The sequence below is a fragment of the Quercus robur genome, chromosome 9 (assembly GCF_932294415.1).
Source record: "Quercus robur chromosome 9, dhQueRobu3.1, whole genome shotgun sequence".
NCBI classification, from domain to species: Eukaryota; Viridiplantae; Streptophyta; class Magnoliopsida; order Fagales; family Fagaceae; genus Quercus; species Quercus robur.
Window position 1 is genome coordinate 23,139,456 of NC_065542.1, and position 26,115 is coordinate 23,165,570.

Here is a 26,115-nt window from a genome sequence, read left to right on the forward strand (position 1 = left end):
CATGAACATAAATTCCAAAAGAAAAAAGAACCCGGGGAAGGAAATTAAGCACCTTTTGTTTTTTATTGTTGGAAAAGTTGCAATTCTATCAACTTTTTTTGATGGGAGGAATTCTATGTACTCAAAAGTTTGAACATTGAAAAAATTGTATTCAAAGTTCTGGTTTTGGAGTTGATTTCGTACCGTACAGTCGGTACAGAAACACGGCTGTTTCGTGCAGCTCTAAATACCGGGTAGTATCAGGTTCTTCCGGCAATATCCGTGAAAAGCTCGGATTTTGGCCGAAACAAGTAAACCGGCTGGTACAAAATAAAAAATAAAAAAAAATAAAAAGAAAGCCAGCTGAAAAATATACCAAATAGAGCACACCACCTTCGTCGGCTCCAAGTTTTCATTGTAGCCTCCGTATATCCGATCGTCTCCGCCGCCCCTTCTTCCTCTTCTTCGCGTTTGCTTTACCCAGACGTTTAACTCTCTTTTGCTTATGAATTTTCTTATAACTATGCCTCTGGTTTTTTTTTTTTTTTTTTTTAGGTCCGTGCCTTTGATTTTTTTTTTTTTTGATAAGATGCCTTTGTTTGTTTAATTGTGCGTTGTTGTCTCTTTGCTTCTCAAAAAAAAATAAATAAATAAATTTCGTGTGCCTAACACCCATATTATATACTAGTATTATGCCCATGCGATGCACGGCTTAATAACAAATAAAATGAAAGGAGAATTAATTCAAAATTTAAGGTTAAAAAATAAATTGTACTTGTACATTTAAAAGAAATATAATTTTTATATCTTATTTTGATATTTAAATAATTTGTTTTAGTATTGATTTAATTCAAATGATTATAAGTTATATCAACCCTAAACCAGCATATGTATCCATATAAAACATTCTAAATTAATAATAAATAAAAATATAATACTCTAACCTAATGTAACATTCCAACTTACTAATAAATAAATATAACACCCTAACTTAAAGTAATGTTTGTAATTGTATTGTGTTTTAGCCTTTAAGAACACATTTTTTTTTATCATAAAAAAAAAACAGAGATATTAATATTACACATGAAAAAATAATGAATTCAATAATTGAAATGGTTGAAAACAATATTAAGCCAAAACCTCAATTCATTAATGAAAAAATATCCAAAATTTTTAAATTAAAAAAAAAAAAAAAAAAAACGGAGTTAAGTAAAGATAGACTTACATAGAAATTTTGGATGGATGGATTCTCTCATATCCAATTTCATACTTGATAGCAAATTTTGCTTTTAATTAAAGAATATAGATTATATGGAACAAAGCACCAAACAAAAGTCATAACAAATTAAATCCATTATAAAATATTGATGTCAACAACAAATAATCATGTAATAAGAAATTAAAAAATAAAAATATATTGCTTGCTATATTGACTTCTAAAAAAAAATACTAAAATGTGTAATCAAACATAGAATTTCAGCCTATCTATAAAACTTGTTGATAAAAATCATATTATATATAATAAAAAGGCAACAAATACACCAAATCTATTCAATTTGATGAAAGAAAAAAAAATTACCTGCAAGGTTGTAGGTAGGGCAGAGAGGAGAAATGAAGAATATAGCAAATAATTGTAAAGTATGTAGTAGAAATAATCAAACACCAAAAAACTGTGTATATATAGTACCCATTTGGATTCAACTGAATGTGGCGTTTACATTTTGCGTTTTCAGACTTTTTTTATCCCCCTGTGCGTGAACAGTAATATCACATGATTTTATTGTGCAGGGACAAAAAACACTGTTCACCCAAAAACACTGTTCACGCACTATTCACGGGTTCTACGATACTATTCACATATTTAAAAATTATTTTGCTACCGTGTTTTCAGTTTTCAGTTTTCAGTTTCAGCGAAAATAAGTTCAATTCAAACAAACCCATAGTGGAAATTTTAGGTTGTGAAGAAGATGATATGAACAAAAAGAAGTAGTTTAGGTGAAACTAAAATAACTTTTTTTTTTTTTTTTTACTTTATTATTAGGAAAAAGATGACATATGATGCAAATTTATCCACTAAAAAAAAAAAAAACGTAGGAAAAAAAATGCAAGTTTTTTCTTTTTTTCCTTTTACGTTTTTTAAAGAAACTGTAGGAAAAAAAATGCAAATTCAATCTTTTTTTTTCTTTTACGTTTTTTATCTCTCTTTTTTATTTAAATTATATCCTTAGGTAATTTTATTCTATTGATTTAGGCTTTGTTAATAACATTTTAGATATATAGTTATAGTTGTAAATCAAATACTATTTTCTTTCATTACTTAATTTGTCATATTTATCCAAAAATTATGTATATATCTATTCTTAAAATCTGAAAATTTATTAAAATTTCTGCAACAAACAGCCTACTGCCTATAATCGATGCCTAAACCCAAAAGTATAGAGTAGATCCTACAATAACGTTATGTGACATTTATCCGTTGTGCAAAATAAAGAGCGTGCTGATAAGCAAATTTATTTGACTGCTGAGCGTTTGTTACCTGAAACGATCACCAATCGCAGCAATTCATTTCGTTAAACCCTTTCTCAGTCAGTAGCAACAGCATTGTGGAACTGGAAGATCATCCCCTTCCCTCACCTTTCCCATTTTGCGTAAACCAAACCGTCGCACTTCCCATTCAAATTTCAAAACCATGAAATCACGGAATAAAAATGTGTAAGGGTGGTGGATATATATATTCATTAAGAAGTCTTGTTTAGTATTCATCAAAATCCTTCCTTCTTTTTATCACTATGTGTCTGCTGGTCTTCCAATACTGCTGGGTTTAGTATTCCAATTGTGATCAAATTCTTCTTCTTTTTATTTATTTATTTTTCTTAGGATTGTCTATTTACTTTTATTCATTTATTTATGTGTCTTAGATAATTTAGTTTTTGGAAGTGGTATTTGAAATTTCAGTTTAAATAAGAATTGCAATGTGACTATAACTCATTCATCACAAACCGTGGTCTACATATATGATATATCTAGAATACTAAATATACATATACATACATATATATATATATATATATATATATATCATATAATACTATTTAAATAAGAATTACATCCACTTAGAAATTATAGTTGAAGAAAACTTATATATATTTTTTCTTAAAATCTAAAAATCTAAGAAAATTTCTGCAATTTGGTGACTCCACTTGGCACAACCACAGCGTTTAAGTCTAACTTTTATTATATATAATATAATACTAGTTGTTAACCCGTGAGATGAATGGGAATGCTACCAATTTTTAAAATTAAAAATAGATAAAAATTATATCCATAATAAAAGGACATGAAATATCATTACTGTCCCCAAAGATGAGCATCAACAATAGTAGAAACATTAACTCGTATTATTCATTCCAGCAATCACTATTCTTTTCTTTTTTTTTTCTTTTTTTTTTAATTTTTATTTTTATGCAAAACAACTTACTCAAACAATTAAACTAAATATATGAGATGGTTTTTTGTCCATATCATCTCTGGAGCTCAAGCTTCTAAAGTGATAAGAAATGTTAAAGAGGAGAACACATTAGTCCACATTTTAACTGTGAATGAAAAAAAATAGATCACTGGAACATTAAGATAAACCTCCAAATGATGTGACATTAGAATTGTAACAGCCATCAAGTAATAACAAAATATACATTATGGGCTTTCCTAGCCATTTTTCTCCTTCCAAATATCATTCCCATATTTCTAGATATAAAAAAATGACACAAAAGGAGTGTATATAATGGAAAGAATAAGTTCACCTACCACATCCAAAGGCACATAGTTGGCCATTAAATATTTTTACATTAAACAAACAAACAAATAGGGTTAATTGTAGAAGTCCATCATAAACAAAGATACTTTCACTTTGCACTCCAAAAATATAAATAACTTTCCATTACCATCAAAATTGCACCTAAACTTGGAAATTGCACCCCATATTTTGAATGATGATTAAAATTAATAGTCACATGTAATTCACATGACAATAAAATAATTAATGATGATTCAGCTATATCTAAACCTTCAATATATTTTAACATCATATCTTTTGATATTTCAAGTGATGTCAAATGCAGGACTCTACCAGGCAATGATCCAATAGCAGACGTGCCAAAACCTCTATAGAGGCCAAGGATACCATCAGTCTTCAATATATGTTCAAATACTGAAATTCCTAGCATGCGAGAAAGACCAGAACTTTATAAAAAACAACTTTGAAGTAGAGTTGTATCCTCAAATAACTAAATAGAAGAGTTTAATTCCTCTCTATTCCAATTTAAAACCAAATTGTGCATAAAAGCAAAAAAAATTCCTTTGTTCCAATATGTCTTTAGTACCAAAATCACAAATCCATTAAAACCAAATTGTGCATAGAAAATCTTAGAGATTGAAAGAAAACTGTAAAGTGTTTTTTGTATCTTCTTCCCTTGTTGCTTCGTAGTAGTCCCTGAATATGTCCTTTTGTTTTCATTGAGTATAGATGTTGGTGTGAGCTGCACATTGCTTTGAACATCAACTTTTTGAAATTTTGTACAATCACCATCTTCTTCAGTTGATGAGTTGATGCTACATTCATTTGAAGTATCACTAATGTAAGCCTAGCAAAAGAATAGGATGAGAAATGTATAACAACATATACATCTTAAATATCATATTTGTAATTTTGCTATATTAAAGAATACATACTTACGTGGAACAACAAACTCTTGTTCCACTTGTTGACGATAAGTTATACTCTCCTGCAACGCACGGGATACAAATATCTATATATAAACTTATATTTGTATATTATAACAAAAACCCAAAGAGACAACAAAAACAGTTGTAGGGTTAGGAGAAAAGAAAGCCCAAAGACACATTCACGGATCCCAAGAAAATCATATTGAAATTCTGAAAATCTTAAACCTCGACAAATAGCAGGTGTCGGGCAGGTGTCGGGCAGCTGTCGATCAAGTGTCGAGAACACTGAATGTAGAACAGCTTCCTTAAGCTCAATAGATGCGGCTGTCGAGCTTTAATGATTTTGCACTCTAAACTTGTTTTCTTGAACAGGCTTGAAGACTTCAATACTTGATCTTGAAACAAGTTTTCTTGAAGTATTTAAAGATATCCTAAATCTACTCAATACAAGTAAAGTGCGTTTTGTCAAAGGATAAGCCGATTACATAAAATCATGACATATGTTCTTAACATATGAAACACATATGTCCTAAGAGATCCCAAGACAAAGGAATGGAATTGATACTCTGTATAGGAATGAGTTTGCGGTTTAATTAAAATCACATGTTAAAGATCATCTAATCTAATCACCAGTAAGCCCTTGGATTTTTACTGAAGTAGTTATTTACCCGATAAAGATCGAATTAAACCACAAAATATTTGAAGCTGCATTAAACTAAATTTATTGCATATTTGCATAGTTTATATTGGTAAAGACAACAACCCAAACTATCCAAAACCCAATTTTGGTTCAAAACCTAAAATAAATTTTCCACCTTAAATCGCCAGAACCTAAAAAAAAAAAAAAAAAAAAAAATCTTTTAATGCCGGCAAACCAAAGGCCAACCATTCAGCCCTAGCAACCCAAAACACCAAAGCAGATCACCCACAACCACAAAAAAAAATCCATGAACAATTGAAGTGGAGAGAGAACAGTATATAGGAAGTAATAACTAGTCAGATAGATTTTCAATTGAAGAGCAAATCGGAGTTTTTACCTCAACAAATATGGTTAAAAAATTCAAAAACCCAAACCAAACAAAACCCTAACTCATACATAGAGACAGAAATTTACAAAGTTATACCTCTTTGGTAGATATATGTTGGTTTGTGGGAATGGTGGGTATGGTAGGTTTTGATTCTTTGGATGCTCTGTCATGGGTCTGAGGAAGGAGATCTTTGCAGTGGTTGGTGGTCTGCATTTTGGAGTAAGGAGAAGTGGTCTTTGCCATGGGTCTGAGGAAGGAAATCTCTATTCTGAGGAAGGAGATCTCTATTGGTTTGTGGGTATGGTGGGTTTTGATTGAGGAATCTGTGTATGGTGGGTATGGTGTCTTTGCCGTGGGTCTAAGGAAGGAGATCTGTCATGGGTTTGAACGTTGGGCAAGCTGGTAGAGGAGGAGCTTTGGGTTGAGGGAGCTGGTAGAAGGAAATCTTGGAGAAAAAGAAGGCAGAGTATATCGGGTTCAAGTTTTAGAAAAGCTCTTACGTTAATGTTTTTATTTTTAAGTTTTAGAAAAGTTTTATTTTTTCAGCTTATGTTTTTTTTTTTTTAATATTGTGCTGACATGAAAAATTGTGGGAGCTTCAAAAGTTTCGGTTATATATATATATATATATATAGATGATTACTAGCTAGTAACTTCGTGCATATGAATGGATACACTTAAATATATACAATAAGATGCATAATATAATTCATATATATATGAGATGGGTTAGAGTTACACATTTTCTAAACCATTGGATTTAAGTAGATCCAACGGTAAAAAAAATGCACTCATTAATGCTAATATTTTGATAAGGATCTCATTTATTATCCTTATTTATAACATTCCATACCTATCTTTAATCCCAAAAATAGGTATATTTTTCTCTCTACTCTCTCTTTCTCATCCACTACACGTTTCTCTCTCCTCCATTGCTCTTCCACCTCTATTTTCATAAGGTTCCACCTCCACAGCCACATAGAATTTGTTGAATAAAGTTCTACTTAAAATTGTAAGATTAACACGTAAGGGTAGGGCATTAGGCATAGGTGTTGTGATGAGTTTTTTTTTCTCTAATTGGATTTTGAACTTGTTTTCTTTTTCTTTCTTTAACCTTCATCAACCTTTGATCTTAAGGATGGCAAAAAACAAAGATAACCACCCCAAGCCAAAGTTAGGCTGGTCAAATGGATTTTAAAAGTGATGAAACATCCTATATATGCATGAAATTAGAATATTAAATTCAAACATGTATTCATCCAAACATCATCACACGCTTCATTAGTATTTTTTTTCAATATAATAAAGGAATAAGTGTTATCCAATATTTAGTCAATGTTTATAATTAATTATATCCAACTAAAAGTTTAAAAAAGATTGTGGTTCCTACCATCCTTAATTAATTATACAAGTCTTGATTTAGTTATCGGACACGTATATCATTTTTCATGTTTTCTTTTGGGAAAGATTTAAATCTCATCATCTTTTTCTATTAAATTGATAAATGATTCTACGTGGCTGTGGAGGTGGAACCTTATGAAAATGGAGGTTGAAGAGCAATGGAGGAGAGAGAAACGTGTAGTGGAATGTCATAAATAAGGATAATAAATAAGATCCTTATCAGAATATCAGCATTAATGAGTGCATTTTTTAAACCGTTGATCTACTTAAATCTAATAGTTTAGAAAATGTGTAACTCTCTCTCTCTCTCTATATATATATATAATTTGAAAGTTATTGATAGTCATTTTTATATTTTGTTAACTCTTTAGAAAATTTTTTAAGGATATTATTAGGTATAAAATGTAAATTTTCTATGTGTATTTTTTTAAAAAATTATTGTGAAGTACTTTTTTTTTTAGGATTCATTTATTTTAAACGTTTTGGTTTTTGTACTTAATAACACATTTGGATGAATATTTATGATGTTGTCCCACATTTGATTCTAAAATTAAGAAATAAAAATTTTTTAAAATAAATAATTTAAGACACATGGCGCAAAATTGGAACTCTAATTTGGAATTCTAATTTGAGTTTCTCTCAATTTCACCTATTATTATTATTATTATTATTATTATTATAGATGACTTATAAATTTGAATTTTTTTCAGTTATATGATTATGTTTTTTATGGTTTATTATATTGGACTCATCGTTTTCTATGCTAAATTAACTAATTTGGCACAAAAATTCAAAATTTTAGATTAGATAAGACACGTGATGCAAAATTAAACTTTAATTGAAATTTAATTTTACACTAAATTAACTCATTTAGCACAAAATTCTAAAATTTAGATTAGGTGAGACGTATGGCGCAAAATTAGACTCTAATTGAATTTCAATTTGAAATTTAATTGGATTTTCTCTCTACTTTACCTATTATTATATACTAGTGTTTAACCCACGCAATGCGCGGGATCATTTTACATATTAATGAACTTTTTATCTAACATAAACTTATCGTACTTCTACTACATATATTCAAACTTTAATAACGTAGTATATTTAAGCATATAGTGTCCAATACCTAAAACTCTATACATTAAACTGTTATGAATTTGGGGACATACAGGTTCAAGCATGTAGGTCAATGGTGACAGAGGAGCAGCCCCATGCTATGTTAATACCATTGGAGTACTTCCTCATGGGATATGACTTGTACTGGCCATCTCAATTAAGTGTCAGCCCAAGGAGTCCCTTGAGTCCATCTTGCATTTCGCCAGAACTTCTGTCACCCGAAAGTATGGGCCTAAAGTTGGTACATAAAAGGGGGAAAAGGAAAGATGTAAGGGAAAAAAAAAATTAGAAAAGGAAGTAAATATTGTCATTCTTTAATTTGTAACCATCTATGTATGTTAGTTGAGGTTGGCTGAACTATTTGTAAATCGTCAAATAATTATTCATCAGTGACAAACAAATTGTGATAATAAGAACAATAATTGATGGTGACTTTGCTTTTTTCAAGTTTTAAAATATGTCTTTTTCTTGGCACATTATTTCATTGTAGCTTCATGGTAAAACAATAAACCAAACATAAGGATGATCAACACATACACACCCTAAGAGCATTCACATCAGTTGGTTGGATGATATGAAGTTATCATCAAAGAATAGCTGCAAGGCTGTCATAGCAATAGAAATTTCACAAACTATAAACAAAAAATTAACCAAAAGATATTAAAATGATACCACCAAAAACCTGTCAACTTAATAGCAATCACATTCATCGTTTTATTATTGAAAATTCACCCACCAACAACCATAAAATTACAACAACAAAATACATTTTCTACAATTGTCTACCATTAAAATAAAAGTTTAAAGTAGCTAACCCTGGTAATTATGCAGATAGGGTGAAATATTGACTAAAATCTATGAAATAATCAACTTTGTATAAAGAACATTACACTTTCAGATTTCAAAGTTTCACAATTTCAATCCCTCTTTAAAAATAGTAGAATAGGTATGAGAGAAAACAAAAAGTGAAAATTAAATTGAATTATGTAGTTGCTATTTTTCCTTCTTCAATTTTTCTTCTTCTTTGATGCATTTTGTTTAGTAGCATTGTTTCATTTGCGAAGCATTTGAATAAGCATGCTATCATCTTCTCATTTTCCATCTTCAACAGGTTTATAAGCTGCAAATAAAGAATCACTGTGAGGATCACCATGATATTTTCTTTCATAGTAGTTAATTTTCCCAAAAGCTAAACAAATAAGAATATTTTTTTTTTTTAAAAAAGCTAAATTATATTATTTTCAAGCTTGCACTGCCCCAAATCTTGCAAACAAAAAATGGTAATTCTCTGTCTTTTTAACATTTTTTTCAGCATTCAAGAAGCCTCAAAGGAAATTGGGAAAAACAAATCTGTTAACTAATTGAAAATGTAAAGACTCACAGATTGAAAAGCTTAAAAATCAATACTTGCAAAGAAAATGAAACATGCCCATCAAACCAATATGCTCAAATTCCATATCCAATTTTGAAAGGCTTCCATGTGGAACATTCTCCCCTCCCAAGTCAAAGATTAACTTATGACTGAATAGAAGTTTAGCAATTATATATTACAAATCAAAACCAAATCTTACACGAATACCCATAGCAAAACTGCTTCTAACCTAAATACATACCTTAATTACAAAAAAATTTAGATTATTTAAAACAAATAAATCTAACCCAAATACCTAAAACAAAACCAATCCAATCAAAATACCCATGATATTTATCACCTAAGAGATTAGTAGTTTATAAAAGAGATGAGATGATTGCATATGGTACTACAGTTTTACCACATACTAAACACCCAACACATATCTCCATTTATAAATCTAATTACATACACCATAGGCAGATACCAAAAACTAATTTAATCCAGATTTAATTCAAATACTCAAAACAAAATTTATTTTAAACCCAATACCATAATTAAAACCAAATCTAACTCAAATATCTAATCTAAAACAATCCAACCAAGTGCATTTGAAGATGCTGATTCAGCATTAGCTAACTTTTTTTTTCTCTTGAATTCCAATGTGCCTCTAACATTTATATACTGCACAAAGTAAATGTATCTTAGAAGCTTGATAAGGAACTAAAAAAAAAAAAATCATAAATGCATATAAACCACAAAGTTTGATCATAATCTATGTTTTGTTTAAGCTACCTTAGGACATAAATTTTCTCAACCTCATTAATTTTAGACACATATTCTCCTTAGTCTATCTATTCAATAGATGGTTCATTCAATTTCACAACTCCTACTAAACCAAACTAACTAACAAAATTAAAAAAAAAAAAAAAAAAAAAAAATTCATATTGAAGTCTAAACTTATATGCATTTTATAATGCATAACATACATGCCAACCAAAAAAACTTGATTGGCATTTAAATCATCATTGATCCAAATATATTGCATACGGTATTACAAACCTTTTTAACCCCTTTGAACATTTCTGTAAGCTTTCTATAAATCTTGAAGATAGAAAAACTACTAAGCACTGCAGTTATTGTCCCAAAAAAATGCACCTAAGACTTTTCTTTTTCCAACAAATTTCTATGTACAAAATATAAATGTCTACACTAAGCCAGGAAGTCTCAGATGTCTTCCATCACAACTGTTATTTGCCATGGTAAAGCTCGTTTCTTAGAAATTGTTGGGTTCTAAGACTTTAGGTTTAAATATATCAGAACTTCAATTTGTAATGTTGGCAAACCATGATCAAAATGTTTAGTCTTTGTTTTAGACTTGCTCAAAGTGTGTTTATATGTAAAGTTGGAATCGAGTGTTATGCAAGATTTACAGTGTAAATCTGCTTGGCTCAATTGACCGAAAATTAGACTTGATTGATTGAAGCTCGTGTAGATTGTTTTTCTGTAGAATTTTCCAACTCAGCCCAAACCTGTTTGACGTGTAGGGTTTTATGTTTTGCCTTAAGTATAAAATAGAAAACCCTAGCCATGTTTTAGGTTGCTCTTTATGCTGTGTGTGTGAATCTTCTATGAGATCTAGAGGTGGTTGCCTTCACACATACTTAGGGTTTCCAAGATTCGAGATTATGTCAAGAACTTGGTGATCAATTAAGTTGCAGGTTCAAGAACTTAAAGATACACAAGCGGGAGTGCTTGTACTTGCTGGGAATCTAAGAAAGAAGCAGTCCGTGGACTCGGAGCTGTCACATGGTCATAGTAAGTTTCCTACTCGAGGTAGCAATAGGATGTTAGTGGTCTAAGTCGCTATTGTGTAAACTTCAATTCTTTCATAGTGGATTCAATTTTACCTTGAGGATAGCTAGGTTAAATCCTCCCCAGGTTTTTTACCAGTTTGGTTTTCCTGGGTTATCATATTGTTGTGTTCTTTATTTTCTGCACTTTACAATAATATGATATTTGTGTTAACCTAGACTTGATAATTTGACTAAGTAACCACTTGGCTAATTAACTAGGTTAATCTGGTTGTGTTTTAAGGGGTCTAAAAACAAACAAGTGGTATCAGAGCGGGTTGCTCTCTTGCTGTAGATATTTTGATCTAAGAGCTAATCCTTGACCCCTGTTGTCATGGATTCTTGGAAGATCTTATTGCTAATATGCCATCTTGTTTACTTGTTGTTTTGTCTCTTGTTGTTTTTGTTAAATCTTTCATTGGGCATCTTGGTATAATTACATGTGATGATAATTATGTGTGTTACACTGCTTTAACCGCCTTAAAGGCATGTGATTCTTGTCTTTGGTATTTGGATAGTGGTTGTTCCAGGCATATGACAGGAAATAAAGCTTTGTTCAAGAAACTCTTTGAAGGAAAGATTGGGACAGTCACATTTGGAGATGGAAGCAAATCTGTGATTAGAGGCATCGGAATTGTGGAGATTCCAGGTTTGCCGGTATTTGAAGATGCCTGGTATGTAGATGGGTTGAAGACTAACTTACTCAGTATCAGTCAAATTTGTGATAATGGTCTAAATGTTCTCTTCACTAAATATGAATGTGAGATACTTGATGAAGGAGGTGACTGTATGTGTGTTGGAGTGAGGACAGATGATAACTGTTATGATATAACACCGACTATAAGCAACAAGTGTTTTAGTGCAAAGATCAATCAAGTTGACTTATGGCATCAACAGTTGGGACATGCTAGTCACAAGCAATTAGAGAAGATTTCCAAGTGTGATGCCGTTATTGGTTTGCCCAAGTTTGATAAGATAGAAAAGTGTATATGTGGACCATGTTAGATGGGTAAACAAGTGAAGTCCAAGCATCTATCTGTAACCGAAGTTCAAAATTTCAGACCTCTTGAGCTATTGCACATTGATCTCATGGGTCTTGCCAGAGTTCAATGTTTAGGTGGAAAGAGGTATATTCTAGTTGTTGTGGATGATTTTACTAGATATACATGGGTTGTGCTTTTGAGAGATAAAGCTGAGGCTCTTGTGAAGATGATACATTTGTGCAAGAAATTGCAAGTTGAGAAAGGTACTGTGATAGCCAAAATCAGAAGTGATCATGGAAGAGAATTTGAAAACATAAAGTTGGCTACCTTCTGCAATGATCAAGGCATGAATCAAGAGTTCTCATCACCCAAGACACCACAACAAAATGGAATAGTGGAATGGAAGAATAGGGTTGTTCAAGAGATGGCATGAGTCATGCTACATAGTAAAAAGATGCCCAAATCCTTCTGGGGAGAAGTAGTTAACACTGCTTGCCATACACTTAACCGAGCGTATTTCAGACCTAATTCCAAGCAAACTCCCTATGAAATCTAGAGAGGAAAGAAGCCTGTGGTCAAATATTTTAGGATATTTGGCAGTGACTGTTACATTCTATGTGATAGAGAGAACCTAGAAAAGTTTGATGCAAAGAGTGACAAGGGATACTTTCTAGGATACTCTTCCACTAGTAGAGCATATAAAGTGTACAATTTGAGAACCAAAACAATCATGGAATCTTCCGATGTTGTGATCAATGATGAATTAAGTTCTGAAAGTCATTCAGAAAATAGTTCTCCAGTTCAAGAAAAGATTATGGAAATTGATGATTCACTTCCTACTGATTATGTGGGGAAGCATAGTGAGGAAGAGCTACTGTTGTTGAATGATATAGTTTCAGTACCATCAAGTTCAGAACCATTCACACCGATTCATGAAACTCAAGAAGAACAAAGCGAGCTTAGTCCTCCATCAGAATAGAAAGGTACCTCCACATCTCTAGTCAAAGATCCATCTTCTAGAGTTAAGTTGAATCATCTTGCCACTAATATATTGGGTAGTCTAAATGATAACATGAGATTGAGATCAAAAGCCTTGAATGTGATTACTCACTCATGCTATCTATCCTAATTTGAACCATAAAAGGTGGATGAAGCACTTCAAGATGCTGATTGAGTTAATTCCATGCATGAAGAACTTCACCAATTTGTTCGGAATGATGTGTGGGAATTAGTTCCTAGACCAAAAGGAATAAATGTGATAGGAACTAAGTGGATTTTTAAGAACAAGTCAGATGAACATGGTATAGTTATTAGAAATAAATTAAGACTTGTTGCTCAAGGGTACACACAAGTGGAAGGAATCGATTTTGATGAGTCCTTTGCACCGGTAGCAAGATTGGAATCCATTAGAATACTTTTGGCCATAGCAAGTCATCTGAATTTCAAGTTGTATCAAATGGATGTAAAAGTGCTTTCTTGAATGGGATGTTGCAAGAAGAGGTATATGTTGAACAACCAAAGGGTTTTGTTGATCTTTACAGACTGGATGATATCTACAAGTTGAAGAGAGCCCTCTATGGTTTGAAACAAGCTTCCAGGGCTTGGTATGATAGATTGACTACATATCTCACCGAGTATGGATTCAAAAGGGGATTTGTAAATACTACTCTCTTCATAAGAAAGGATAAGAATTATTTTGTTGTAGCTCAAATTTATGTTGATGATTTTTTTTTTTTTTGGTGCTACTAATGATTCTCTTGCTCAATCTTTTACAGATGAAATAAAGGCAATGTTTGAAATGAGTATGGTTAATGAACTAACTTATTTCTTGGGATTGCAAGTGAAGCAAACGGACTCAGGAATCTATATCAACCAAGCAAAGTATGCAAGAAATCTAGTCAAGAGATTTGGACTTAACAAGGCTGCCCATGCTAGAACACCAGTGGCTGCAAATGCAAAATTAACCAATGATCCATCAGGTGAGTCTGTTGATGTTACATTATATAGAAGCATGATTGGATATCTTTTATATTTGATTGCAAGTCAGCCTGATATTGCCTTTAGTGTTGGTGTCTGTTCTAGATTTCGATCTAATCCTAAGGTTTCACATTTAAATACTGTTAAAAGAATCATAAAATATGTTGGTGGAACTTGTGATTATGGATTTTTTTATAGCAAAGAGTCTAATCTGTCTCTTGCTAGATTTTTTTGATTCTGATTGGGTTGGTAATGCTGATGATAGAAAAAGCACCACTGGTGGGTATTTTTATGTAAGAGCCAATCTTGTTGCTTGGATGACTAAAAAGCAAAATTCTGTGTCTTTGTCTACTGCAGAGGTAGAATATATTGCTGCTGAAAGTTGTTGCTCATAGCTTCTTTGGATGAAAAAACTTTTGAATGATTACGGGATATCACAAGATACCATGGTTGTTTATTGTGATAACTCTAGTGCTATCGATATCTCTAAGAACCCTATTCAACACTCTAAGACTAAACACATAGAGATTAGATATCACTTCATTAGGGATCTTGTTGAAAGAAAGATTGTGTCTCTTGAGTATATCCCTACTGAATGTCAGAATGCTGACATCTTCACCAAACCTCTTGATAGAAGTAAGTTTGAGACACTTTGTTAAGTAATTGGTGTGATTTTGTGCCCTTATCATCTTTGGCTTTCATGGTCCTTGTGCTTTATCGCTCTACTCTTTGTGACCATTCTTCTTTGTTGTTCTTGTTTTCTTTGTTTTTCTAGAATTTGCATTGCATAACATTCATGCATTTAGTTCTAGGTTGTTTTTGTTATTTCTTTTCAATTTTTTTTTTTTTAAAAAAAAAAAAGGGGGAGGAAAAGGGAAGCAAAATGTGTTTTGCATTGTTTGTCTTGGATTTGAAATCAAGGTTGGCCAATTTATTATTACATAACCTGTTTATGTACCTTGTTTAGCTTGGATAAGTGTATTTATTGCACTTTACTAGTTGAAGCCTTGTAGTGCATGTTGTGTGGGAAAATGTTTATAGTTTTTGATCACATGATCTTGATCTTGAAGTCACATGCTTTTGTTTGTCGGACTTGAACTTATTGAGAAAGGCATAAGTAACCATCTCACCACTGTTTACTAGCCAACCATGAACACTTTAGTACATATTGTAAGATTTTGTACTCAAGAAAGTGTAGCACATGCACAAAAAGAACATAAGGTGTAGCCTCGGTTTAAATGCTGAAATTGGTGTGTACATTATTGGGCTTTAATAACTTCACAATCAAATAAAATTGGTGTGTACAATATCCCAACTATCTTTAATAAGTTTCTAATCAAATAAAATTGGTGTGTACATTATGAGGCAAATCAAGAAACTTACATGATTGTAAGCTTGTTTTCTAGGAGATGTGGGAGTTATATAATGTAACTCTTTAGGTGATAGTCTCTTTCAAATTTATGTGATGAATTTTGTAGAAATTGTGATTGATTTCTATTTACATATCATCTCACATGTATCTCAAACTTTTGCTAGTTGCACACGCTACACAAGTTACTCTTTGCTAAATTTTGTACATGTTATTGTGTGTGATTTTGGTTTGGCCAACCAAGTTTGAAAATTCCTTGAATTTTATGCAAAATGTGTTTGAAGCTTGAGAATTTAAGGAGAATTGTTTGAAAATCTTGATTTTGGGAAAACTGGGTTCAAAACAAGTGTTTTTGAAAAGCATTTCACCTCATACTTATGCTTTTTATTCATAAAATACTACGTTTTAAGGAGTTTCTGCATAAAATTGCTTTGTTTTTCAAAAAATTGGTTTTTCCAGAAAACCAATTTTATTCATAAAATTGGTTTTACAATTCTATGTGACAACATGTAGGCAACTTAAACCATAGGTTTTAGGTAGACAACTTAAATTTCGTCCAAACTATATATAGGTAAGTTATAATTTGCCCTAAATATATTAAAATAAAAAGTGTGTAAAAAATTGGTATAGGAGAGGGAAAATATATTATAATAGAAAGTGTGCAAATAATTGGTGTGAGTACTTGTGGGTAGGTAATGACAAAGAAGAATTAAAAGGTATTAGAAACATTTTTTTTTGATAAAAAAAAAAAGTATCAAAAACACGGAATCTCAGTGCTTGACTACTTTTAAATTGCAAAATGAGTCCAAAGTCTTGTTAAAATCCAAATAAATTAGACTTATTGTTCACTCTGATATTGAAGGAAAGTTCGTCATTATGCATGATGATGGTTTGCAGGTCTAATTTCAAGGCTTAATCAATCACTAATAGAAGCCCATGTTTTCCAAAAAAAAAAAAAAATTTACTTTAACAAATTTAAGAAGATTTTCCTTAACTCCCTTTAGGTGTTCAAACTTGGAATACTTTTCAATATTAGAAATACAAATAATTTTTTAATTAAAAAAGAAATTCTCTAAACATGCGCTAATATTTATATAAACAGGTTAGAAAAAACAAAACTCACGGTTTTGTTGAAAAAAAAAAAAAAACTACCAAGACACCACTGTGGGTGAGAAAAATTCCTCCTAATCCAAAACATAGGTTTTTTGGTCCGTTTCTTTTTCTTGGTTTCCCATTTCAATTTTCTATCCCAATTTGGGGAGAAAATGTTTAGAGGACCTTAAGAGAAAAAACTTAGGTCACACCAATTTTCCTTCGACCAATTCACCCAACCAAACATCCCAATAAATTTCTTTCCTTTCCTTTTTTGTCTTCCTTTTTCCTTCTTTCCTAAAATCCACTAACGAACTCTTAAACAATTTATTTTCTTTAAATAATTATTGTTTATTATTATTTCAACTACCACCATACTCTCTCTCTCTCTCTCGTCTTTTTTGGATTGGAAAAATCTGGAAAAGAGAGTCAAGGCGAGAGTGGGTATGACAAAAGTGACAAACAAGTGAGGAAAAATATATTAAAATAGAAAGTGTGTAAATAAATGGTGTGAGTGCTTACAATTTGATGACGACAAAGAAGAATTAAAAGGTGCTAGAAACTTTAGGGAAGAAAAAAAATAAAGCTGTTAGAAACCTTTTTTTGATAAAAAGAAAAGGTGTAAGAAACATGGAATCTCAAAGCTTGACTACTTAAATTGCTATATGAGTCTAACATCTTGTTACAATCCAAATAAATTAGATTCATTGTTCGCTCTGATGTTGAAGGAAAGTTCCTCGTTATGCATGATGATGGTTTGCTTGTCTAATTTAAGCCCATGTTTTTATTTTTTTTATTTCTTTATTTTTTTACCTTTAACAAGTCTTAATCATCTTCTTCTTCTATTTTTTTTTTTTTTGAATTTTTGGTTTCCTTACTCTTAATCTCACATTTTTTGTTTTTATTTTTTTGTGTTTTGTATTTATTTTTTCGATTCTCTTCTTCTCTATTTTGAATTTAAAAAAAAAAAAAATACACTTATACTATAAAATTGTTACTGTAACTTCTCATCTTTAAATTTCGTTACTACCAATCTACCATATATCTTCTTTTTTTTTTCTAAATTGCAACCCGTTTACCAAAATAAAACATAAATAAATGTCTTCTTTTCCCCTCTCTCTGTTTCTCTTTAAGGCATAAACATATATTTGAGTATGACTTTAATGTGAGTAAAACCTCATATTGAATAACAATGATAAAAGTAGGTGATTACAATAACATAGTTAGGCCCAAAGGTCCCAAACTCATAAGTCTAAGTTTTTTGGTTAAATGGTATCCTGTTAGGAACCCTTATATAAATAATAATTATTGTAATGTTACATTTAGTTAGTTAGTTACAATTTCAAGTATGTTAATATATTTAACACATGTTGGAATTATTAATAATGCACATGGGGAATAATAGAACCATTAGAATAAGGTCATATGAGCCAATAGAATAGTTTTATGGTTCTAGAAATATCTACTGGTAATCGCATTTCCATTATTAAAGAATAAACCAACTGAGTGCTTAGTGCATTTCCTCTCTCTCTTAATATTTCTCTATGGAGGGTAACTACCTCGAATTAAGTCAATTTCCTTACAATTCCCACCGATTCCCCTATAATTCCTATCCATTCCCATTAGGAACCACTGGGTTCCTAACATATCCTTACATGTTTATTTGGAGCTAGAGTGTGTAAATATTTTTTTTTAAAGTCGTATTTATTTGTATTTTTGAGCTCCTTTTCCCTAATCTAGAGGGTCTAATTAATTTCCATTGCTAAAGGGTAGGGGTGTGTAATGAACCCGCCTACCAGCCAAAACTGACTTGACGCAACCCAACCTAACCCAATGGATTGGGTCGGTTTTTAGGGTTGGTGGGTTAGTTGGGCCATGATTTTTTTTTTTTTTTTTAACAGTGGGGGGTTGGGTTGTTTTTGGGTCATGAGATTTACAGATTCACCTAACTCAACCCAACCCACCTATAATTAATATATTTTTAAAATTCAAAAAACATATTAAAAAATTATATAATTTTTTTATTTACTTTTTTTCCCCTCTTCCTAAATAAAACCCAAACTCTAAATTCTTCTCATATAGTTTGTGTTTGTTTGGTATTATGCTCATGATTATTTGATTATAAATTTACTCTAAGTTATTTTCATATAATAATTAAAAAACTGTCCAACTGATGGGTCTACCTGACCCAACCGATCCACGTGAGTTGAATTAGACCCCTGTGATGGGTTGGATTTTTTTTTAACCCACCCCGATGAGTTGTGTTAAAAAAACTCATCAACAAGACCCATGCAAGTCGTCTCTAGTATACGATTAAGCTAGATTTCTACAAATAGCAAATCTAGAAAATTGTTACAATACAAATGAAACCCAAAGATACATAGAAATTTTTCGTGAGAGATAAACCAACACCAAAGAATACCACTATCTTTCTTTTCTCCTCTTTTAGGGGGTGTTTGGTACACCCACTCAAACACACATTTTTAGTTTTTAAACAACATTATACATATTTCCACACACTTTTTCACCCATACATATTTCCACACATGTTTTCAAATAACGAAACAAATGTTTTTAAGTGCATGTACCAAACACCCCCTTAGCAGTTTATTTTTAAACCATGTTTCTCACTGAATTTTTGACTAGTTGTTTTTCTTTTTTTCTTTTTTATTAAAGGAATAACTTTTTGATAAAAAAGGTGTCAGAAACATGAAATCTCAATGTTTGACTACTTTTAAATTGCAAAATGAGTCCAAACTCTTGTTAAAATCCAAATAAATTAGACTTATTGTTCACTCTGATATTGAAGGAAAGTTCATCATTATGCATGATGATGGTCTGCTATTCTAATTTCAAGGCAATCAATCACTAATACAAGCCCATGTTTTCAATTTTTTTTTTTTTACTTTAACAACTTTAAAAAGATTTTCCTTTACTCCCTTTAAGTGTTCAAACTTGAAATACTCTTCTATATTAGAAATACAAATAATTTTTTAATTAAGAAAGAAATTCTCTAAACACGTGCCAATATTTATATAAACTGGTGCAAAATGAGTCCAAAGTCTTGTTAAAATCCAAATAAATTTGACTTATTGTTCACTTTGATATTGAATCAAAGTTCGTCATTATGCATGATGATAGTCTGCTGGTCTAATTTCAAGGCTTAATCAATCACTAATATAAGCCCATGTTTTCAAATTTTTATTTTTATTTTTTTGACCGTTAATAACTCTAAAAAGATTTTCCTTGGCTCCTTTTTAGTGTTCAAACTTTGAAATAATCTTCTACATTAGAAATACAAATAATTTTTTAATTAAAAAAGAATTCTTTGAACATGCACTAATATTTATATAAATGGGTTAGAAAAACCAAAACTCACAGTTTTGTTGAAAAAAAAAACTACCAAAACACCACTGTGGGTGAGAAAAAAAATCCTCCTGATCCAAAACATAGGTTTTTCGTTCTATTTCTTTTACTTGGTTTCCCTCTTTAGTTTTCTTTCCCAATTTAGGGAGAAAATACTTAGGAGGGCCTCAAGAGAAAGCACTTGGGCCACATCAATTTTCCTTCCACCAATCTACCCAATCAAACATCATAATAAATTTCTTTCCTTCCCCTTTTTCCTTCTTTCTTAAAATCCACCAATGAACTCTTAAACAATTTATTTTCTTTAAAGAATTATTTTTTATTATAATTTCAACTACCCCCATTCACTCTCTCTCTCTTGTCTTTTTTGGATTGGAAAAATCTAGAAACAAGAGTCAAGGCGAGAGTTGGTGTGACAAAAGTGATAGATGACTAAGAAAAAATATATTAAAATAGAAAGCGTAATAATTGGTGTGAGTGCTTAGAACACTTGTAGCAGTGGAGCTAAATAGCTATTTTAGCTCCACCAAAACACAAAAAACTCCCACACAGTAGTGGAGCTATATCTATATTTTTTAACTTCATTGCTACAGTGCATAGCTATCTATGGCTGTGCATTGTAGCTTGGAGTTAAAAAAAAAAAAAAAAAACTTATTCAGCCTGGGATTAAAATAATTCTTTTGTTCTCACACCATGCCTCTCTCTTCAATCACTCTCATCTATCTGAAGCTCTCTCTCAAAACCCTATCCTCAAGCTCACTCTCTCAACGTCACTCTCTCAAGCTCACTCTTTCACCGCCGCCGACCTGACTCATCCTCAACGTCACTGCCATCGAAGCTTGACGTCACCGACCCACCAACCATCCCAAGCCGCCGATCAGACCCATGCCGACACTGTGCTCCTCACCAAAGCCCAGCTCTGTGATTGGTGATTTTTTATTTTGTTTGTGATTGGTAATTTTTTATTTTGTTTGTGATTGGTGATTTTGTTTGGTCTGGGTTGAGGAAAAAGATAGGTTTTTTTTTTTTTTTTTTTTTTTTTTTTTTTTTTTTTTTTTTTCGTGCTGTGGACTGGTGGTGGTGGTGGTGGTTGTGGGTGTGGCTGATGGTAGAGGTGGTTGTAGTTGGTGCTGGGGATGTTTTTTGGGTAGTAGGATATATTATTTTATCGTAATAGATATATTATTTTATTGTGATGTTTATATTATTTTATTGTGTTGAAATCTAAAATAGATCCATTGCTGCAAGATGTGTGTAGGTAAAATAGATAAAGTAATTTTTTGTGATGCCAAATAGCTAAATTTTTAACTCCACTGTTGTGAATGCTCTTATAAAAGTTGGTGATGACAGAAGGATTAAAAGGTATTAGAAACTTTAAGGAAAAAAAAAAGTTATCAAAAACATTTTTTTATTAAAATAAATAAATAAATAAAAGAAAGGTGTAAGAAACGTAGAATGTCAAAGCTTGACTCCAAAGTCTTGTTATATACTCCAAAGTCGTCTCTAGTATACAATTAAGCTAGATTTCTACAAATATCAAATCTAGAAAATTGTTACAATACAAATCAAACCCAAAAATACATAGAAATTTGTCGTGAGAGACAAGCCAACACCAAACAATATCACTATCTTTCTTTTCTCCTCTTTTAGGGATGTTTGGAATATCTACTAAAACACACATTTTCAGTTTTTAAACAATATTATACGTATTTTCATACACTTTTTCATCCATACATATATTACATGTTTTCAAATAACAAAATACATATTTTTAAGTGTATGTACTAAACACCCTGTTTATTTTTAAACCAGGTTTCTCACTAACTTTTTGACCAGCTGTTTTTCTTTTTCCTTTTTTTCTTTTTTTATTAAAGGAATAACTTTTTAATTAGTGCTTATTTTTTATGAATTTACTTTTTGACCAGCTTTGAAACAAATTAATAAAGATAATTTCCGTATAATGATGCTTTCAGTGTGAGGAACAAATCCAAATTCATAGACCGGTTTTTCTCCGTTCTTTCGGTAACTTTATGACTTTTTTTTTTCTTTTCACACTAACTTTTTATGACTTTTTTTTTTTATAAGTTTTTATTTATTTATCTTTTTGAATAGCTTTTTGACCAGCTTCAAACGAATTGGTAAAGATAATTTCCGTGTAATGGTACTTGTCGTGTGAAATCTGTATCAAATCCTTTCTCTCTTACCCACCATCGTCAAAACTGATTGGACCTGTAAATAGTGCGGGGGAGCTTAGACATTTTAAATAGAATTCTGAACCAGTTTGCAACTTGCAAAACAAAGAGCCATGGCATTGACTAACTTGAAAAAAGTGTTTTCCCTCTTTTCTCTGGTCGCGTTGGCCATCTTACATTCCTCATTCGATGTTGCATCTCTTTCTGTGAATGAAGAGGCAGAGATGGATGCTCTACTCAATTGGAAAGCTAGTCTCATCGTTGCAAGTGTTTGAAAATCATTGGAAACCTTGAAAATCATTGCAAGTTTAACAGGTCCCATTCCTTATAGCATTGGAAACCTTGAAATACTAACATCGTTGCAAGTGTTTGAAAATCATCTCAACGGCTCCATCCCCCCAGAAATTGGAAATTTGAAGTATCTCCAATTTTTAAGCCTTCAGACAAATAATTTTTCTGGCTCAATTCCCATGTCTTTAGGAGTTCTCAGCTTCCTAACTGTCTTACAATTGAACAACAATCAACTTTCTGGCATCGTTCCTAATGAATTAGGAAACTTAAAGTCCATAACTACTCTTGATCTCGGCAACAATCAATTAAGTGGTACTGTTCCAATTTCCTTGGGTAATTTAAGTTCCTTAAAAGTTCTATTCCTTCGTGATAACCAATTTTCTGGTCCTATTCCTCAAGAGATAGGAAATCTCACAAAGTTGACTATGCTGGTGTTGAATACAAACAACTTTACTGGTTTTTTGCCTCAAAACTTTTGCCAAAGTGGATCTCTCCAACACTTTTCTGCATATGACAACCTTCTCATAGGTCCAATACCAAAAACCTTGAAGACTTGCATGAGTTTAATTAGAGTCCACCTTGAACAAAACCAACTCTTTGGGAATTTATCTGAAGATTTTGGTATTTATAGAAACCTGCAATACATGGATCTAAGTTACAATAGATTTTATGGTGAAATATCTCACAGTTGGAGTAGGTGCCCGCAACTAGGCACCCTGCTGATTGCTGGGAATGGTATTGGTGGTGGCATACCACCTGAAATTGGAAACTTCACTCAACTCCATGTACTTGATCTTTCTTATAATCGGTTGGTTGGGAAGCTACCAATGGAATTTGGGAAGTTGACTTCTTTGTTGAAATTGAAGTTGAATGGAAACCAACTTTTTGGTGATATATCTCCAGAGCTTGGATCATTGACAAATCTTGAGTATCTGGATCTATCTGGTAATAGATTTGACTACTCGATCCCCAGAATTATAGGGAACTTTTTGAAACTACACTATTTGAATATGAGCAACAAGTTTTGCCATGATATTCCAGTTGAAATTTGTAATTTAGCTCGGTTGTCCCAGCTAGATTTGAGTCATAACTCGCTCGAAGGAAAGATACCTTCACAAATTGGCAGGCTTCAAAGCTTGGAGATGTTGAATTTCTCCCACAATAACCTCTCTGGTTTTATTCCAATTGCTTTCGAAGAGATGCATGGTTTGTCATATGTGGACATATCCTATAATAAGTTGGAGGGCCCTCTTCCCAATACCAAAGCATTTCAAGATGCTTGCATAGAAGTACTACGAGGAAATAAAAGGTTGTGTGGAAATGTTACAGGATTGCAACCCTGTGTGGTAGGAAGACCAGTTTCAAAGACGGTACCCAAAATCTTTTTGTTAATCATTTTCCCTCTTTTTGGAACACTATCACTTGTATTGATGTTTCTTGGAGTTTTCCTCATTTTGCAAAGAAATAGGAAGGACCCTCATATGGATCAAACGACTAACACAGACAATGAAAAAGTGTTTTCAATATCAACTTTTGATGGAAAAGCAATGTACAAGGAAATCATTGAAGCAACACAGGGTTTTTGATGATATGTTTTGTATTGGGAGGGGAAAACATGGAACCGTGTATAAAGCAACTCTAACATTAGGAAACACAGTGGCAGTAAAGAAACTCCAATCCTTGTGTGATGGTGAGATTGTACAACAAAAAGAGTTCTTCAATGAGATAAAGGCATTAACAAAAATAAGCCACCGAAACATCGTAAACTTGCATGGCTTTTGTTCACAATCACAACACTTGTTTTTGATTTATGAGTACTTTGAAAGGGGTAGCTTGGCCACAATTTTGAGCAGTGATGGAGGAGCAAAGGAGTTGGGACTGGAAAAAGAGGATGAATATCATCAAAGGTTTGGCTCATGCTCTATCTTACATGCACCATGATTGCTCACCACCAATTGTTCACAAGGACATATCAAGCAAAAATGTTTTGCTGGATTCAAATTACGAGGCTCAAGTTTCAGACTTTGGCACAACTAAGCTTCTTAATTGAGACTCATCCAATTGGACTTCATTTGCCAGTACATATGGATATGTTGCACCTGGTAATATATTTATTTCTTCAATCATTATAGAACATAGATTATATCAATACATTGGCATAATATTCTGCTTTTTTTGTAGAGCTTGCTTATACCATGAAGATAACTGAGAAATGCGATGTGTTTAGCTTTGGAGTTTTGGCTATTGAAGTGATCAAAGGAAGGCATCCTGGTGAAATCACCTCCATTCTATCAGCTTCATCCGTGGAGGAGAATATTTTGTTGAAAGATTTGTTTGACCTACGCATTCCACCTCCCATGCTGCAGGCTGAGAATCAACTGATACTCATCATAAAGCTGGCAATTGAATGCTTGCAAGCGAATCCAGAATCTAGACCAACTATGCACATGGTCTCTCGGGTGTTATCAAGCTGAAGTGCACTTTCTTAGAGCCATCCACAGTCCAACTCTGACTAGGACAAGAAAGAACATGAAAGAATATGAATTTTATGGGACACTATATTTTGTCAAATTTATGCTGCTGACCAGATCTTTAATTACGTACAAGTATTAATAATGTGCTGCTGGAAACACAGATTTAAGGGCATTGTGATTGTACATTTTTGATTGGCTATTTTGGTATATGCATAAATAGTTCAAATGTAGTAAAAAAGAGATTAATGGTGATCTTTTTGTTTTAGTCATTTATATTCCAACTGAGGCATATAAAAGGGTAGATGGAAAAATTTTAGTTATAGTTTGCGCTTTGTTTGCAAGCCAGTTGTCAATAACTGATGGTAACAATTCTTGTCTGCAAGATGTCATTGTCATTAGAGATAGATAGACCAAAAATTGTAGTTTAAAGAGCTATTGTGCAAGAAACTTGCTGAGTAATTTTATTGATTAGCCGGAATAAAATACATCAAGGTGCTCTATATACACTTGAAACAGAGCAAAAGAGACTAAGCAAAGACAGAAAAACGAATTAAACAACCTTTCTTACCGTTAAATACAGTATTAACGGAAATAACTAATCCCACTAACTTCCAATTAGAGACTGACAGCAGGACTATTTTTGTGTGTTTTGTTTTTTCGCTAATGTAGTAATGTGTATCAAGGACTTAAAGAATCACGTGATCTGCACATGTATAAAATATTACACTCATACGAATTGAAGTAGAAAACATCAATGAGCCTAAGCTACACGTCGCACAAGTCTTCTTCTGCATATCTTCTTTAAATCCACTGGTTTAGTTGCTGGTTTAGCTAGATTTCTAACAAATGTACAGTGGATAAAGAACTTTATAGTGTCGAATTAGACCGGAATTGAAACGAACCTCAACATACATAATTGGG

At 32.0% G+C, this 26,115-nt stretch overlaps 1 protein-coding gene across 1 annotated transcript in view; it reads left to right on the forward strand.

The window, feature by feature from the left end:
• The window catches only part of LOC126699774 (MDIS1-interacting receptor like kinase 2-like), a 74,482-nt gene extending 49,116 nt beyond the window's left edge, over nt 1-25,366 (forward strand). The window contains exon 2 of the mRNA XM_050397745.1: nt 24,902-25,366. Coding sequence (XP_050253702.1) covers nt 24,902-25,194 — 293 coding nt within the window. The 3' untranslated portion in view covers nt 25,195-25,366. The remainder of the gene's footprint in view (nt 1-24,901) is intronic.
• Nucleotides 25,367-26,115: the final 749 nt, after the last annotated feature.